The following is a 19,209-nucleotide window of genomic DNA, read 5'->3' on the forward strand; positions in this document are numbered from 1 at the left end:
GAGGCTTGTAGCACTCGCCGAAAAGGGTAACATATATCTAATCGACATAGGTCCGTTATTCATACAACGAACGTAAGTTTTGCGCGACGATCAACGATCTTGGACGAACCAGAAAGAACATTATATTATAATTTTTATATCGCGATACAAGAAGAGTATGTCGTACATCATATATTTTAAAAATAGGAAGTATCGAAAAGCGATTTATTCCTGAGCGACTACACGTTAGTCAGCGCAAAAGACGAATCGCTCCTTTTGATCGCAAACAGCTTCGCTTTGAGCTTCCCAAGCACTTCTGCAGCAATTGCACCAATTACATTTTCCAACAACAAATATTCGTATTCGTGGGACGCGCAACGTCGCTCTGCGAAGGCATAATAATCCAGACAGCGTGAAAATTTAATCCTCCAGTGGCCGAAACTTTACCGGTAACTTGGAAACTGAAACTAGTGCGCGCTTCTTCGTGCTAAATGACACCCGAAGGATCCAGGGGCACTAAGTCAAATTCGATCTTCGCAATAGTTGTAACAGCTGCTGCCTTTTACGGTACTTTGAATTCGTCGTTACGAAACATCGATGGAAACAGTACCTGTAGTTAATTTGTAACGAGGTTGATTCGACGACTATCATCACCGAGCGTGACAAATGTAGTTTGGAAATTCAAGACAATAATAGACAGAACGGAAAGAAATTCTTACGTTTCGGTACACGATTATAGCATAAAAAAAAGTAAGAGACGTAAAAATTAATCAGTCGACGTAATTATTCTCAACTCGTCGTTATGTCTACGCTTTTCCATAATTTAATTACATTCTCAAAGTATACGATCGTATACTTTGTACAATTATAACGACATAATTGCTAAAAGGTATTAACACTTTATTTATTATTAGCGTTCGGTCAAAATCTCAATAACTGTTGGATATCGATAGACTTCAGTCGAAATATAAGGTTTTAGTTATCTGTATAACATTGATATTTTTCGATATTTAGTTTAACGCGAGACGCGATACTTGTGACGCGTGAAATATATGATTGCAGAAAATATAAGTTTATCGATATCAAAGAGTGTAGGAAACGTGATTGGTACTTTCGTTAGGAAGCGTGAAACTGAATTTGGCTAGGAAACTTTCGAGTAGGTTAGCTTGACAAAAATACTCGCAAAAGTGTATTAAAACGTGTACGTATATCTATCAGTGTGTTATTATAGACGTTTCAAGAATTCAGCCACTTGGCCAAGACTTGCTTTTTCGACGAAGAAACGCGAACCGTAACAATCTCGATCCGGAACATCTTCCACTAATGGTCTGATTATTTATTAATATTAACACTTTTATCCGATCAATTTACGCCACGTCTCTGTTATTTCCTCGTTCTCGTCCTCGTGTTTCCAGCAACTCGTACCGAGAGGAATGGGGTGTACTTAAACGACGAGAAGACGATGGCGGTAGAAGAATGGAGAGGTTACGGATAGCTGTATCAAGTATGATGTATTACACGTATAAAGATACTCGTGATAGACTGTTATAGTTTCAGTGCATCGTTTTAAAGTGGCCATTCGAGCAAACGGGTCGGAATTTACGAATTTACATGGTCGTTACACGATGCAGCGAACGGAAAATAGGGCTATAAAAATATTCAGTGCATAGCGGACGATGCAACAACCTCTATCGACATTTTTCTTTTTTCACAGTCCAGATTCGCGACGGTGGACGCTGCAAAAAGATACCGTATCATTGTCGACATCTTTTTAATTTGGTACGTTATGGTATTTTTTCGGTTGTATTCGATTTGAACGAAAATATAATTTTGTCGCGTTTCATTCGCTCGTTTCGCTTTAAGAAGCTAAACTTTGCAAACATCCAATATCCTTTTAACTAGCCCGATGTTCGATTGCGAATTTTCAATATCCACGATCGCTAAGAAAATACGAAAAGGCCGACAATTAACGACGCTTCGATACCGTCGCTTGGACTTACGCGTCGAAATTCTCTTTGCCTAATTCCGTGAAACACGGTTCGTGAGCCCAATCCACGAGGATGATTTAATTAGGACGTTCAATTAGAACGCATCAGCGGCTGCCCTTCGAGATTACCAAGCCGCTCAAAGCCCACCAACCCTTCCTTACTTCCGTCTCGCTTTTCCGTTTCACAGAACGCGAACAATCGTGTGTTTCGTAAACGATGAAAGATTTGGCGGTGAACCGCCAATAGAATTCCACTCTTATCCACTAACAAAATTTTAGAAACACAAGCTACTTTCTCCTAACGTAGACAACCAACGGTAACGTTTGATAAACATCGTTGTTTTGCAATGGTTGCAATTTTGGAATATTAACACGGTATAATTGTGTTTTCACGAAATACGAAACTGTTTCACGAATAACGAAGTGAAGATTGGCGCTTTAAAGAAATAGAGATAGCAGATCGCTTTTTGTAAAAAGCTGATTAGCTAACAGTTTTTGCACATATTCCGATATTCCGAAAATGATGCAAAATGGAATAGCGAGACTTTTTAATTTTTCGTCGAACCACTGTGCGACGACATCGACCAGATAAAAATTATATTACTGATTTTAAATCTGTTAGGATTATCGCGATTAGAGATCAAGAACGAACGATGTAATAATACGACTGATAATTATGGGACGGGATAATGGAACGATAAGTACGTTATCCGGTGACATGAAAAACTGCTTAAAAGAAACGGAAGAAATTAACAAAGTGTTATCCGATCGTATTTCCCAGCTATATCGAACGATACAGCGATGTAGCTTTTTTGTATATATGTACGTGTATATGTGTGTATATCGTATACGTATCCGGAATCGCGCCGAAAACTGAAACGTAACGTATAGCGTGCGACAGTGATTTTCGTGAAATATTGAATATCTGATTCGCTAAAGCGGTTGTAACTGGTACACGGAAAATTACATAATCCCCGACATTAGCGATAATGTGTTCGACCGTGTCGATTAACGCCCTTGCACGCGTGCTTTTCAACTCGTTACCGCGGTTTCTGCGAATCGTTATCTAATTGGCGAATACTTGAACTACTTTCGCTCATAGAAGTTTCTCAATCTCGAAGATTTTTTTTTTTTTTATATGATTTATATGTCGTTGTTGAGACAATTTGTTTCGAACATTAAGATATCGTAGTTGACTGATTACTGTTCGTACACACAATAACCCAGAAAATAATGAAATTTTCTTCATTTTTGTTTATAGTCTTTTAAATATTTATTACCGTTCGTATACTAAAATATCCTCTATAAATAAATGTAAACATTTATAAAAGCGTCGAAAGAATTCAAATTTTTCGATTTCAATGATCATAATTCCATGGCTGAGAGTAAAACGAAAATCAAGAATAATAAAATTGCGTTGGAAATTTCATTCTGGCGAGAATCAAACTTGAAAACTCGTTTCCAAGAGAATTGAGTTTGAAAATTTGTCGAGTATACCGTATCGGGTTAATTCTTAAGTAAACGCATTTAAATCCAGCTTGCTCGAGAACGAGATTTCAAGCGCAAAAATTTGATTCTGCGTTTTCCACTTATTTTCACACGTAGAGTACCTTGCTGCCAATTGTCCGCTCTTATCTGACCGAGAATTTGTTATATACGCGACAAGTTTTCAAACTTGATTTTCACCAACACAGAGCTTTCGCTGTAATTTTGTTATTCTTGATTTTCGTTTTATTTCGAGCCATAGAATCTCTCTTCTTCCCTTGTACCTTGAATTTGTACCCACGGCGTGTATATTTAACGTATAATATGCCTGAATGTGCGAAATGAACGTGTGCTTTGGAGCTGAGTGTCATCGGTTTCAGTTTTTTGAGCGGTAAAAGAGACGAAAATAATAATCGACAGGTAGATGCAAGCTTGGTTTTGCCTGGCTTGAAAATCTTCCCACGTATGTTCTCTCGCGCAGTGGAAAAGATTACGTAACACGAATTGTTCCCTTGGAGCCGCAGCAAACGCATACAGTATCGCCTTTAAAAGACGGTACGATAGGAAACTCGGTCGATTCAGGTTCGTGATCTTTTAAAAATTAACTAGTCCCACCCATGCAAGTATCGCTTTTCGGTCAAACTCGTAAACTTTACAAATCCTCGCAAATTCGACTGAAAAATCGTTCATCTGTAAGAAATACAAATCGATCGCCATCACCGATCGAATAATCAATTGCAGTATCGACAAATAGCCATTGGAAATACATTATTTTAATGGATATCGAAACGATTTCGATTCATATGCTGTATCTGTTAACTCTTTCTTAAATATTTTATCCTACGGAAACACCATACTGGACTAAACGTTTCCACGGGTCTTTATTAGCATTAATTTCTTTAGCAATTTTTTAATCTACGCGTATCAATGTTTGCCGTGCAACAACGCAAAGAAATCGAAGCGACGAAAGTGAAGTTCTCGTTGACAAAGCTTATAATACGATTGCAAGGAAAAGCTATTTACAAGTTGAAATTGTAAAGCATCGGAGCTAATAAATAAGTATTATACTCTTTAGGATTGTTAGTTTCTTTTGCGCTGGGTATTCGTAGGCGCGTTATAAATTCGGCTGAACGCATTTACGAAGAGTAGTTTAGAAATATCTTGCAAAGGTATTCGTTGCTGAAATTTCGACCCGAAGAAATACCTCAGGTTCGAGTATCGTTCCTCCTTCAAAGGCATAGCAAAGGAACGTGAACGGGTAGTGGCGATATCGAGGAACCTGTTAATTGGAAGTTAACGTTTCTGACACTAATCAATTAATATTGATCCTGGACAGACCAAGGGAAGCTGGTCTTACCGAACTAAAGGGGGCAAAATTATTCCACCGATCGGATTCACTCTGACGGTTAAACCGATACGATTAAATATTCGCACGAAACACAGTTCCAACGTTTATAATAAAAAATTCATCTTTCAAACATACGTTCTACATTGTCTATATTTCAGAAGTAATTAAAGTTTTATTATATTCAACCAAGTACACATTGTTTGACCAATGATCGATTTTTATTTAAAAAAAAAATTGTCGAGGATGAGTAACCTTCGAACGATATTCAGTAGGAAATTCGTGTCGCGAGCAAAGAAATATCGGCAGTTTTCTATCGAAGAATAACCCAATTCGCGAATTGAAAGCAAAAAATAAATTAAATTAATACTTATCTAAATTCTTATTCCAATATTATCGAATTACGCCGGACAACCAATGAACCTCGATAAACGAGCATCTGTTTCCGATAGAAGAAGCGCCAGACGTTTAAGCTACGTTCAGAACCGAAATCTCGATTGCTTCTCGTGATTACAGCGTAATTACGATATAGCGGAGGAAAAAAGCAGCGGATTCCGGGTGTGGTCCCGGCCAACCACGTTAATTGTCGTCATTAAATCGCTCCCGTAAACTCATTTACAAGAGCGTTACGCTTCGGTCGGGCAAGAAAAAGGATTTCCTGGGCGTTAAGTCAAATACGTTTCGCCCGGGGAATCTCATTTAAATACTCCCGTCTGGCTCGCTCGAATGTTAGCAAAACGAGAGAAGGAAACTACGCTGGTGGTGGAAGCGTAGTCCGGAATCCTACCCTCCTCCTAACTCGCCCCCTCGCCCTTCTCTCTCTCTCTCTCTCTCTCTTTCTCTCTTTCTCTCTTTCTCTTATTTTGCTCGTTTCTGTATGGCTGACTGGTTTTCCCGCGGCCATATCGTGAAGCTAAGCTAAGCTTCTTACGTGCAGACGACCCGAAGCTTGCAACAACGGCGGCCGTTTCGAAACGCGACGTGCACCCATGCGCACCTAAGACGACGAGGCTGGAATATCACGTGGAAAAAAGTTTCGCTTCGCTCCGCGAAGCAGAATCTCCTTGGATAAAGCGTACTCTACGCTTATCTACTTTGCGTAAGCGAATTCCGACCGGCGGAGATTCTTGTTTATGCCGATGACGCGGGCATTCTAAGGGTGGTTAAGCTCGTTCGTTCGGGGAGACAATCCTGTCGATCGTGAAAATTTGCGGCTGCTTGACGCTCGTTTTATAAGCTATTCTTTATCAAGCAATTCGAATAATCTCCTGGTTTTTGTTATTCCACTCTATCTGTGTTTAGAATTTGTCGATACGCTTTTTCCAGAAATTTTGTTGCGTTCTTCTATTTTCGTTGCGACACGGCTAACGCTTTCGCTGGCTGTTGGACAGTTCTTAACGTTATATCGAATTAATTTGCCTATCTCGGTATGCTTTGGTATGCACCTAAAGCATAAAGCATAAACAAATTGTATCGCGATTCGGTGTTAGCGGGGATTATTTCAAGAAGAGAGACTAATCGAGCATCGACTAGTCGGACTCGAGACTTCATCCAACCAGAGAATATCGCTTTCTCTCGTTTCATTCAATTTATTTGATGTGTTTGAACGTTAAAATCTCTGCCGATGAATATTTTTTGCAGAAAACCTGCCCGTCCGATAGAGAAACGAAAGAGCAACGACAGAAAGCAAAGAAAAAGAGAAACACGCCATCGTTATTCTTAATTGCAACGTGTTATATGTAACGGAAAATCGTTGTACGCGTCCGTGTTCCGCGAATGTTTTCCTTTGGTGCAACGTTTAACGTCCCTTTAGTCTGGTACGATGTTTTCGAGTTTCGCTTGATGCACCGATTGCTTCTTCGCTCGACAAAATGTCTAAAAATACCGTTAATTATAGATGCTATATAATATTGGAAATATAAGATACCTTATACATAATGCCTTGGCTTGGGTATCGATAATTTAGAAAGCGTAGTTTCTATCAATGGTTCTTAAAACGAAAGTTGAACTATACTCTTAATTTGTTCCGATACAAAATCTCCACTTTTAAAGTGAATCAACTTTCTAACGAAATATATCGAATAGTTTAGAAATTTAATCGAAACGTTAAATAATACAAAATCGTCGAATACGTTGGAATTATTAATCCCAGCGTGGAAAATACAAAAACGGGATATTAAATAGCAAAGTTATATATTTTGTCGTCGCATTGAAAATCCATATGTTGTAAAACGTTAAATCATCCGGATCGCTGCAAATGACACGGTGAATTTAACTACTCGCGCGTTATACAAATAAATTTTCTCTATCGAGCTTCATCGCCTTGATTCTTACTTCTATGGTCACCGGTAATATGTTATTTCGATTTTCGAAAAGCCATGAAATATGCATTATTTTCGTTCTTGCGCCCTTGCTTCTTTTTACCGTTCAGGAAGAATCGAATATTGGATCGTGGCCAATTTCATCTCGCGCGAACGATCTGCTGTTTCGATTTTCGAATACTAATAAAATACAGATTTATACGCATGTCCCCGTTTTCGACAGGATTGAAACTAAATCATGGCGAAGTTTGTCGCGTGAGGAAGATGCGTTGAAACCTCGCGTATCCTGTTACTCGCATCATCGTGCTGACTAAATTACGAATATAGCATGTGCCATGTAAACAACCATTTTTCTATTATTCCTACGCGTGTATTACGGTTGATGAAATTATCGTAAAAATACCGCGAAAGAATTTATTTCGATTCGACTCTTAGCATTCGTGACAGAGACCTCAAGTAGTATGGTACTGCAATGATCAGGCACGACGTCTGCTTTTTTCCTTTTTCTATTTCATTCTAAGATCGCTGGTACTCCGCCCCGAGAAAAATCTAACCTCGCCTAACCGAAGTCTAATTTTACGTTAATCGGAAATGAGCTTAGATTAGGTCTGGCTCGGATCTGGGTTGCCTAAAAGAAAAAGCTCTCGATTATTCGCGCTTTATCGAATGTGAATGGCGTTCAGAAGATGACGTACTTTTGGGTCCGTTAAAAATATCGGAAACGTATTTCATTGTTCCTTCGTTCGAAAGCCTCTTTGCTCGATAACATGGTTTTACGTAACTAAAACAAGCACGCTGTTCGCTGCATCGAAGACAAAGTAGAGATCGATCTTCGTAGCATTGAATTCATCCTTTATATCATGTACCGTATACACGAATGGGATACGATGCCGGTAGTAAGTCTTATTCAATGGTGAACCGTACACGTTGTACGCTGACGAGCAAGATTAATAGATCTCCTAGGGAGCATGAAAATTTCAGAAACGAAATCAATCTTACGAACTTGCCACGCTTATCTGCCTATCTTCCGTACTTACGAAACGAACCTAATCACACACACCCACGCGCTTCTGTCTTCATTAACACCGCACCAGCTATTAATATCAGACACGACGTTAACTCGGAGCGAGTTGCTCCCGTCTATCGTGTCCAACGACTTTCTCCTCTCCGACGATGATAAAAATACTCCTGTTCGTAATACGTTACAGTTATGTTTCTGTCTTGGAAACAAACCGAAACAATGACTGAAAAATTACGCAACGCTGTTATTATTCGGTGTGTGGTATTCGAATACACGTAGGAACGATCGGGATTTCACGAGAAAGGAACGAGCAGAGAAAATTTTAAAATAACAATAACAATTATTATCGTTATTATCGATCGAACACCGTCTTTTGTTTTTTCGTTGGCCGCAGGGCCACACTCGCGCAAACGTCATCGGCGTCTCAAAGATGTTTTATACTCTTACCGCGGCTATATTGCATTCCGCGTATTCGCTATTTTTGGAGATAGAAAATTATTTTCGCAATAGCAGATATTGCTTCGACTTGAGTTCTTAAAACGACATAGATCAAAACGTAGAAATATTTGCATCGCAAAGTGTAAGTTTGAGAGACACGTAACGCGACAATAGGTTAAAGGTTCAGAAAAATCGTACATACGTTTCGTGTAATACGAATGTAATACAGAATAATAGTAGAAGAAATATCGGTACATCTGTACGAAACTTTTACCATCTAAAAGTACAGCCTTCGCTAACGTTATGTCAAAGTTTCGTGTCAGTTGGATCGTTAGAAGCCGAGTTATAATACTCGACGTCAAAGCGCCGTTTGTTCGTGGCTCGTGAGCCGGACAGTTGGGTTTTGTTGCGCGATAATGCATCGGTTCGTTATGCGGCGGTTGTGACTGCTTTTTTGCACAAAAACAAGTTACAACGTTGCACCGTAGTCGCCAAATTTAACACTCTGCTGTTACTCTTTGTTTCCACGGTTCAAATTAAGGATGGAAGAAAAGCGTTATGTCACGACGTTTCAATATGCAAAAGGCAGCGACGAGAACGGCCGTTCGACGCATTCTTGTTAGCCGTGGAAATCCTTGTATCGCCGCAGAAGGAATACGTTTCGAACGAAATAAAATATTTCCTGCGGTAAAATACTTTGTAACGTACGAATCTGTTAAAGATATGCTCTCTTCCTTTCTTCGACCAAATTACGCCTTATACGTCTATATTCGATACTTTTAACGCCAATCTCCCTTATTGCATTTTTCCATGCTATCGTTGGGTAAATGAATGTCCTCGATAATTGGAACGAAAAAGAAAATTATAAATACCTAGTCTTTCCATCGCGAGAAGATTGTCGGTAATAGGTGCGGATAGGAACGGTACTCGACGATCTAGCGTCACAGGAGATATACGAAACGTAAATAATCTATCAGAAATCTCGTCTCGCAAATATTTAGAAAAATAAGCGAATATTCGTTAAGGCATGGTTAAAACTGACATTACAGGAAACACGACGACCAACGCGTGGTAACATTCGATCAAAGACAAAGTCGAAACAATTTCATACGTATAAGAGAGAAATGCCTACCTCGAGGGTAGAAGCGGCTATCCTTAAGACGCTTAAGGACCAGCTTGCAAGCTAACGGCCGACGGATACGGTAGTCTAGAGTCTAGATTTTCGCGTCGTCTCGTCGCTGAGCTCGCAATCGGAAAAGCGTCACGACGCGAGAGACCGATCGATGACATTCTTTTGTGTAGACGCTCCTCTCCTTTCTTCCGCTTTCTTTCGCTTTCTTTCGCTTTCTTTCGCTCTCTTCCCCCCGTCCTCTGCCGCTCTTTTTCCAGCATACGACTTCGGTTTAATCCGCTTCTTCCCGAAATCCGAGCAAGTCAAAACGAAAAGAAGGAAGAAACGAGGATGAAACGAGAAGAGAAAAGGGAACGTGCAAAACGTTTTATCTGCGTACGTGTCTCCTACCTTCGATCAAATCACCGTCTTCTCCTTTCCCTATTACCGATAAACCTAAATACGATACGATAAATACAAACAAAAAACATGAATTTTTGAGTCGATAACGCATAGATACTCAAAAAGTGCTTATTGTACCTATCCAGCGACGGGTGATCCGTTGTATAATGACATGCAAAAACTTTCTGTCGATCGATATCATCGACTCGCAAATATTTTTATCTACGTTTCCAACGCTGTAAAGTCCGATAACGCAATAAAACTTTAATCGCGCGGACAGTAATTTCGAATCTGTGTAACTACGTTAAATTACAGGAAATTTTCTACAACGAAGTAAACGCGATACCTTAGCTGTATAATTGAGCAAACCAAATGTCGAAAAGATATAAAACCGAATTTTCATTCTACCTTCGTTGCGCAGAAATTATTCTTTGCGCGTTAACAAGAATTAACCGAGACAAGGGACGAGTAATTAAGAGTACGTGATCGTGTAGTCATACCTACGTAATATAGCAGCTACGATATTAATCTACCATCATAAAAGAGTTATTAGTCACTTGCGAACACAGGCAGAAGCCAGTGTTCGCAAGTTTAATCCTTGCCTATCTATTACACCGTTATAGAATGTAACAATAAAGGTGATCTCATATGGATCACGACCGTTATAGCGTTAGCGCATCGCTATAAATTGGCCAGTACCTATAGCGTAAAATACTGCAGAGTGAAATATAACGTAAAGCGATAAGTCGATTGAAAACTTGGTGCAATTATTAACTAAACAGAATTATTAACTAAACGCAAAATTCGTTTAAACGCAAAAACGCAAGAAACGTTTACAACGCTAGGAATAGCGTACTATATTGTGTATTGTTATGGATTATTTTTTTCTTTACCATTTCTTGCATCAACAACGTCGTATATCTCGCAGCTCGAAAAGATTTGTAATCGTTGTTTGTATTAAAGTGTTATTATTTGTTTGCCGTCTATCGAAGCGTCCTCGGATTAACACGAACGATCAAAGCGACAAATTCCCTGTAACGTATCCTGCTACTTCGATAGGACGGAAAATACGCTTTTACGAGAAGTATCGTCGAACGAAGCAGAAACGAGGAGAAATTTTCACGTTACTACGATAGATTGTCCGATAAATCGTGAAAGCACGTACAACTCCTCTTTCGTTTTAGATATTACCCGGGCATAGAGAAATCGGAGGAAAGAACGGAATCATCGATCTACGAGTGACGCGATGATCCGTTGCCGAAAAGCACTCGATCCTGGTTCGATGGACCGTGGTGCACTTTTCGTCGACCGTGCACAAAGATTCGATGACTCGTACACATTTGCTTACCGCATCCGTATTATTATCATCGATATGCCGAAAAGAACGCGATCCGATTAACTCCGATCCGTTGTTCAAAATAATCTCGACTGTACCAGCCGAAGCACGATGGATACGATAAGAAAAAACGAAATTCACTTTACGGTCTGTCGATCGAAAATTCCAAGTAGAAGTATTTCTATAAGACGATGTCACGTCACGACGTGACAATCTTTCCTTAATCCGATTTTCTTAAATTTCTTCGTGAAAAATGTCACGATTGATCGTAAGTTTCGAGAGTAATTTCAAAATAGATATTCGTAAAATCATCGTCTTCCATTTCTTTTCAATTTCTACGTCGATCGGCGTATGATCTTGGTCTTAGCGATTCGTCGATACGATAAAATAGAACGCCAACAACGAAATTGCAAAATCGGGTATTTGTCATTTGTCTGCATTGAAATTATTTTCCGGATTCAACGACAAAATACGAACGAGACTGTGTCTTATCACGTTCGATGTTACGTAACCGTGTTACGAACTCACGATTACAGTCGTTAAACGATAAATGACCATCCAGAAGCGTGAGCGATAAAACTAGACGTGACCATAACCGCACATTTGTAAGGACGAATGTATTAGCTATAAAATTTCACTCGACGTTTCGCGTGCAAACAGCCACTTTGGCTATCGTGTAAAATTATTCACCTGTAGTATGTGCGGTTCGTTCAACGTTCAAGTTCAGAGCTGATAACGAGGTGAATTCTCTTATTCAAGCGAGATTTCAACCCTTAAAATTACGATGTTAATCGAACAAGGGTCGTTCACACAACGATTACTTCCGTGACACTTTGCAGACTGCTAAATTATAGCATTAAGTAGAGAGAGAGAGAGAGAGAGCGAGAGAGAGAGAAAGAGAGAGCAGAGGCGGAAGAAGAAGAAGGAGAGGAAGAGGAAGAGGAAGAGAAAGAGAAAGAGAAAGAGGAAGAAACTTGTTGAAAATGCCTATTTTTTGCTTATCATCCGTTGGCGAATCACGAATCGCTTTGTACCTAATCACGGTCTTTCTTTTCCAACTAAAATCGGCCGATACCAATTCCGAGAAAGACTGGCCGGCGCGAGAAACGTGTAAGAAACGGGTAACGAGTTGCACTCACCGTGAGGAGATTTGGGCACATAGAGGTTTAAGTATAGGCAGTCTTCGCTCTGGTTGGCCAGCAACGGTGCTAGCCTCTCGAGGTAAGCCCGTTTGGACCGCGGCAGACTCGAGTCCGGTTCCGGTGGCTTCTGAGGACACGCGGGTGGCATGGTATCCGCCAGCTTGATGCCGCGCCACGGTGTCGGCGTAACCGGTGGCATGTATCGCAACGCTCCAATTGGCGGCGTGGCGTATGGCACGCCGTAATAAGTCTCGACAGACGTGGATGATCTGTCCTCGACGCCGCGCAACGTGCCGTACCTGGTCCTGACCGTTCTCGTGCTGTATTTCTGGCTACCAGCAAGTGCCTCCGCTCCACCGGAGCACCAATGTCCGCACAACAGTCCGAGGAACACGACGATCGTTGCCAAACACTTTTTCGATCTGTCTGCTCTATTCTCGCAACGAGTCTGTACAAATCCTTCCCTCCACTCCCCTCCTTTCCCGACGATACCGTTTTTCCTCGAGTCGCCATCGTCGTTGCAAAAATGCCACGATCCCGGCTCGTTGCCGAAAATTTGATCAACCGATGAACGAATTGCGAGCTCGGTAGACGGCCGACGCTTCTCGGCAACAGCTTCCGGCCAAAGGCACCGCTGGTACACCGGAGCACAGTGGAAGACAGTGTCGACACGCTCGTCGTAAACATCGTGGAAGATAAACGACAGGCCGAAACTATTGTCCAAGGGAGGCAGCTTTTCGATAGGATCGAGAGGCGAGAGGTATTTCCTCTTCCTCTTCCTCGGAGACGAGGAGGAGGACGTCCGCATCGCGTCACGCCGCCGCGGACTGGCCCCTCCGGGCCCCGCATCTGTGGGGCCCTCCTGCCAGGGGACGTCCCTCTTCTTCTTCTTCTTCCCTTCCCTCTCGCTCTATATCTTTATTTTCCTTCTTCTTCTCTTCTCCCTCTCTCGTATCTTTCCTCCCCTCTGTGTCTTCTATCGCCCTATCCTCTCTACGACTTTCTTGCTTCTTCGGACTTTCGTTTATCACTGTTCCCGATCTAGCGACTTCTTCTTTCGCGTAGAGAAAGTCTTCCTTGCTGCTTCCGTCTTCTTTTACCTTCGATCTCCAAGATTTCTCCTCCCTGCTGTATCTGCTCTCGGTCTTTCCACCTTCTTTATCCACACCCAACTCCCAGTATAACCCGCTATTCACCCTCTGTTGTTTCGTCTCGATTGTCCAACGATTCGTCGTGTACTCGAAAATGATCGGTGCTAGCGCGCTTATCGGCTGCAAGGCTCTCAATTCCATCCTCGGGGACGTGCGTGGCCGGCAACGAACTTCCGCGATGCCCGGAAGTCGTCGGTTCTCGGTACTGTCACGCTCGTCGTCGTCGTTCGTGCAATGAGCGACGAGCTCGAGTCGACGTCGTTGAACGATTTTGAGGAAAGCATCGGCGGCTAGGGGGTACGACTATACCTATGGCCACCCCTGTCGACTATTACCGACTGTTCCTTGTACAGCTTCAACGAGCAAAAGCTTCGAAGACTTTACGGCGACACGGAGCAGGATATCGGGGACGATTTGGCAGTTCTCGGAGTATGTACACTTGTCTCGACTTGTTTACTACGGTATATCGTAACTCTATTAATCAATTCCTTGATTTTATTCGTACGCTGGTAGTTTCTTCGGTGGCTTCTTTTCGCGTAGACGGTTGAACCGTGATTTTCTGTAACAAAAATAACAAGGACGGCTGTATTCTACGATAATCGTTTTAATCGAAAGATCGTAACGTCGAATCGTAAGGGAATTCTCGAGACGAGAAGAATATCTTTACGTCTTATGGTCGAATAAGTCAAATTTACTTAAAATCTACGAGGTCAAAGAAGCAAGTATTTGTGGTTAATACGCTCGTACAAAGTTCCTTGTTCGTATTTTGTATCTTCGTAGTAGAAGCGGTGCGAAATGCCTGGACGCTATTTCGTAGGACGGACTATACGAAATATATCAAACGCGAGATATTACGCGTACATTGTGTCCAATTACCACGAACGAAGAGATATCTTCCACCCGAATGCGCGACATTATCAAAGTGCGGTCACAAATCCACGTCGAGATATTTCTTTAAAAAAAAATATTTTTCTTTCTAATAATTTTCATATGTTATAATTCGTATGAAAGCTGATAAATTTACAATGCGATATATACGTGAGAAAGAAGAGAATCCCGTCAGAAGAGAAAAAGTGGATCCACCGAGATTATCAAATACGCAAAATACAAAAATGTAACGATTCGTTGAAGGATTTCTATTTTTTGGAATCTTCGCGAAACGCTGTACCAACTTTAATACGACGAGTTTAAAGTACCTACATTAAGGAGAAATTGCAAAATCCACGACGGAAACGCAAAGACGCCTAAATAAATTAGTCTCGAACTGAAATTGCATCGCATAGAAACGAAGTGCGACTTCGTCAGAAACTAATGGAATAATAACGTTACAATCTGGTACCGAAAACCAACAGGGTTGCTTTTGTTTCGCGTTTCTGTAGACGTTCAACGGGCTTTTTCAGTCTGCCGGGAATTACATCGGACAACTCAATTTGTAACACGGCCGGTTTCGAGTTGCCGCAAATGACACGAAAACCCAATAATACCGGTTCTGCGGCAATGCGAGAATTTCCAATTTCCAAGTTGTACGCCTGCTTTAAACACGATCCTTTGCTTCGTCCAGTGTAACTTGTGCCCGCTCCCCCTCCTCCTCTGCTCTCTCCTCTATCTCTCTGTCTAATAAGTAAATTGACATCGACAAACTCGCTTCTCCATAGGGAATCGAAGCCGATTACGATACGTATATGTACGTACGCAAATATATTTCAAGCGATGTATTAAATTTGACGAAGCTGCGGAACTTGATCTAGTAAGTGGATTACCAAGGGATTTAACGTCAAATATTTAATTGTTGATCGAATCCGACCTTGAATTCATTAACAAGTCAGCCATTCGTGAATCGCACGAAAGTACGCGTACGATCGCTGCCAAGTATGCGAAAGTCTGTTTCTTTTTCGGATAGGATGCACCTTAGTTACGAAATTGATATTTATCAAATGATACAGCCGTACTTGATAAAATTGTAGCAATACGCGCTGATTTTATCCCTTATACCCGTTACAGCTTATAACACACATTAAAAACAGATATGTTACGGATTAATGATTAAATTTGGTGGATGATAACGATAAACGCGTGGAACTATTTCGTCACTGAAAAATGCTTTGTCTTGTTGTTTGTCGAGTTGTTTGATATCTGAGCTTTGAGGTTTGAAAAATTCTTGAAATACGATTAAGATATTACCACGTTTAATCGAAACGAACGTCGATCATAAAATAGCGTAATGTCTAAAGAAATTTGCAAAAAAGAATAGTTGGATGTACACGATTTTCAACTTGTATCGTATTGCAAAAAATACTAAAAGGAAGGTGAATGGAATTGAGAATTGGTAGAAAAATATAATAAAGATTCGAAAATCATATCCCTGTTGCTTCGTCATAGATTGAAAGTTTGAAACAGATTCTATGTACCTACTCGTATCTATCATAGATTATTCGTATTTTGCGTGAATCTTTGCGAGAAATATCGGGCGCTCAGAAAGGACAGGTAAGGCGCGGACTAGCCAGATCAAAGAAAACGTACGAACATTTTTCGAAACTCTCTGTTCGCCAGATTATATCGAGGCTCGTAATTCGGAATTTAAATGTCACGATACGTCGAAATAAAGAAGGATCTACGTCGAAGTAAAATGTTAGAAGATTTTACAACGTACAGGTACAGACAGAAAGCAGGTGACGTAGAATCAAGTAGCAAGATAAAACTATAACGCTGGCATATTTTCGTTTTCTGTCCGTTTGTCGTAGCGTACTAGTAGTGGTTTTACACGTCGTAACGCCAGAGTTGGCGATGGTAGAAAAGCCACAGCTTAAAGAAATTGTAGTTTCTAAAAAATCGTATGAAAATTTCGAAGCAAATCTGGTAAAAACCCCGTTAATGCGTGTAATTTGTGCACTACGATACGTATTAGATTCCTTTCTAATAGTTGCATCGCTGAAGTAATTGACTAACATCGAAGGTTTCACTTTTATTCGCTATCGCGATATAAAACGTAAATTAAAGAATTGGAATTGGCTTTGATTAAAAAATAAGGAATGAAAGTTAAGAGCGTTCGAACGAAATAAATGTATCGACTTAGGAGAACCACGAAAGAATCGTAAAATTTCAACAGCAAAGAAGGACGTATCGTTTGCACGAGAACGAGAACGAGAACGAGAACGAGAAAAACAATAAACCGTGTTCGTAAAGAGCGCACAAAGAGTTGGAACGAGCAGCAGAATCGTGAAAATTACGTACGTCCACTGTCATAAAGATTTATACCGCTAATACTCGACGCTGTGTCTCCGGGGTACATAAAGTTTAAGAAGCATTTAAGTTACCGCCCTCGTCGAAAATTTATACGCTACGACGTTAAACGACGCACCGTTTCCTTTGTACTTTATATTCTATTCAGCGAGACGAATGCGTTTATCCGAAACTCCTCGGACGTGCGAAATTCCACGGTCAAATCGAATTGCGTGTCAAGTACTCGTTGCTTCGCCTATCGCAGACGTTCTATCGTTGCGACTGTAGACTATACTTTAAAACTTGAAAAGAGGATCAAAAAAGTATCGGCGGATTACGCGTCGAATTCGACGCGATTCGTCCTTATCTTCGCTCGGCTGTCACCACTGACCGAGATATCGATAACCCGGTCCATTATCGAGACGGTGGAACACGGGAAACCGTGGAGAGTTGTTCGCAGTTGAAATTAAATTCCTAGCTCGCACTAATTGCAGGGGACAAGCGAGACGATTAATAATACGTCGGAGCCAGTCTCTGTCCGTTCGAACTGCCAAGCTAGCGCAATCGATTCTCGAGGAATTACAGAGAGACCCGGAATGATGGACCTGCAAACTTTCCGATCGAGACGTCGACGCCTTGTCTCTACGAACCGTAAGCCCCGACTCGATTCGATTCTATGTTTTAGGAGTAATTACGATGCTTGGAAGTCGACGATAGTAGTTATTGGAGTTAGAAATTGAGATTACCGCGATTATCGCGTGTAACCATCGCGGTTGGAAATATCAAACTTTTGCGAGTAATTTCGAGCAAAAGATCGCAAGGAAAGCTAAAAACGAATTTAGATATCGTGTACGAACAGATGGAAAAATTGACACTCGATGCTACATAAATAGTCGAGCTAGAGAAGAAGGTGACGAGGAAAGGTTGAGAAGTTCGTTTATCAGCGTCGTGGTAGTTTGCAAATTGTTTCGCAAACGACTGCGAGACAGAATAGAAGAGAACAGACAGCGGTGAAGGAGGAGAATCGGATCATCGTCGAAAATGCGGAAATCGCGGAAAATGCGTCGGCTGTTATTCGACGTGCCAAAAAGGTAGAGGAGGAAACGTCGGCAAAGTTACGAGATCTTTTCAACCATGATTAAACCGTAAGCTAACTAAAAGTTCTCCATCCGCCGTGTATCTGCATACCTTGGAACTTAAACGGCTCGAGGTAGGAGAGGGGGAACGAAGTTAACAATTTACTAAGTAGTTTACTATTAAACTATAAGCCCGTGCGAGCAGGTCGTTCGCAATCTGTACGATTAGACAAGGATAGGGCTGCGCACGGATCCGTTCATTGGCATCGTAAAACGAGGAACAACCGAACGCCAATCTCGCCAGCTGTTACTCGGCCTTTCGTTACACCGCTATATCGACGTACCGTTTTCGAATTTCGTACAAAGTTCCACGGATATCTCTCGTCGGTATACAGTCAATGCAACGAGAGAGTCAGCTTCGTTCAGTCAACGAACTGCAATGCAAATCCGATAACACGACGGTAGTCGTCTTGCCACGAACTGGCCCAGTCTGATATATCGGACAATGGCAAGCGGCACACATGGCGGGCGATGAAGGATCGAAGGAACATGATCGGACGATCCGGTATCAAATCCACGTCTAGTTCACACCGCACTAGTGCAGGTCAATTTGGTTCGCTCGGCTCGCGAACAAACTCGTCCGCCACTCCACCACCTGCACCCTCTCTCAGCACCACCACCCACGAGGTGTTTTCATCCCGTGATCGCTGCTCTCCAGCTGTCACTGCTATTTCCGACAGAAGACGTTGCTCACAACGTCGCGTTACGAATCGCGTCGCCGACGATTACTTCGTACGCTGGTGAAATTTGCAGCGACATCGGGAAAGCAGGAAACAACGGCAGAGAACGGAGAAAAGAAAAAAGAATCGAAACTTCTGCCTCGAGAACAACCGCGCTATAACCGAACAACCGACCGGCCAAACCCGATCCGACGACCAATCCCAGGGACGACCCGCACCCTCCGTGTGCGCGATCGGCAGTCTGTCCCGGGCTCTACTGATGGCCAACCGCGCGACCTCCATGGAGGTGGCGGTGCTGGTGCTGGTGCTGCTGCTGGCTGCTGCTGCTGCTGCTGCTGCTGGTGGTGGTGCTGCTGCTGCTGCTGCTGCCAGTCGGTGGTGGTGGAGGCGGTGGTGGTGGTGGTAACGGTGGAGGTGGAGGATGGTCCGGCACTTGAGGAAGCCGGGGCATCCACG

General features: G+C 41.9%; 1 protein-coding gene across 2 annotated transcripts in view; it reads right to left on the reverse strand.

The window, feature by feature from the left end:
* LOC126869396 (neuroligin-1-like) overlaps window positions 1-18,896 on the reverse strand; it is a 52,048-nt gene extending 33,152 nt beyond the window's left edge. For both annotated transcript variants that reach the window (XM_050625869.1, XM_050625868.1), the window contains exons 1-2: window positions 18,358-18,896; window positions 12,565-14,277 (exon numbers count right to left, since the gene is read on the reverse strand). In XM_050625869.1, coding sequence (XP_050481826.1) covers window positions 12,565-13,375 — 811 coding nt within the window. In that variant the 5' untranslated portion in view covers window positions 13,376-14,277; window positions 18,358-18,896. The remainder of the gene's footprint in view (window positions 1-12,564; window positions 14,278-18,357) is intronic.
* Between the last annotated feature and the right edge of the window lie 313 nt (window positions 18,897-19,209).

Source organism: Bombus huntii, chromosome 9, assembly GCF_024542735.1.
Source record: "Bombus huntii isolate Logan2020A chromosome 9, iyBomHunt1.1, whole genome shotgun sequence".
Classification (NCBI taxonomy): domain Eukaryota; kingdom Metazoa; phylum Arthropoda; class Insecta; order Hymenoptera; family Apidae; genus Bombus; species Bombus huntii.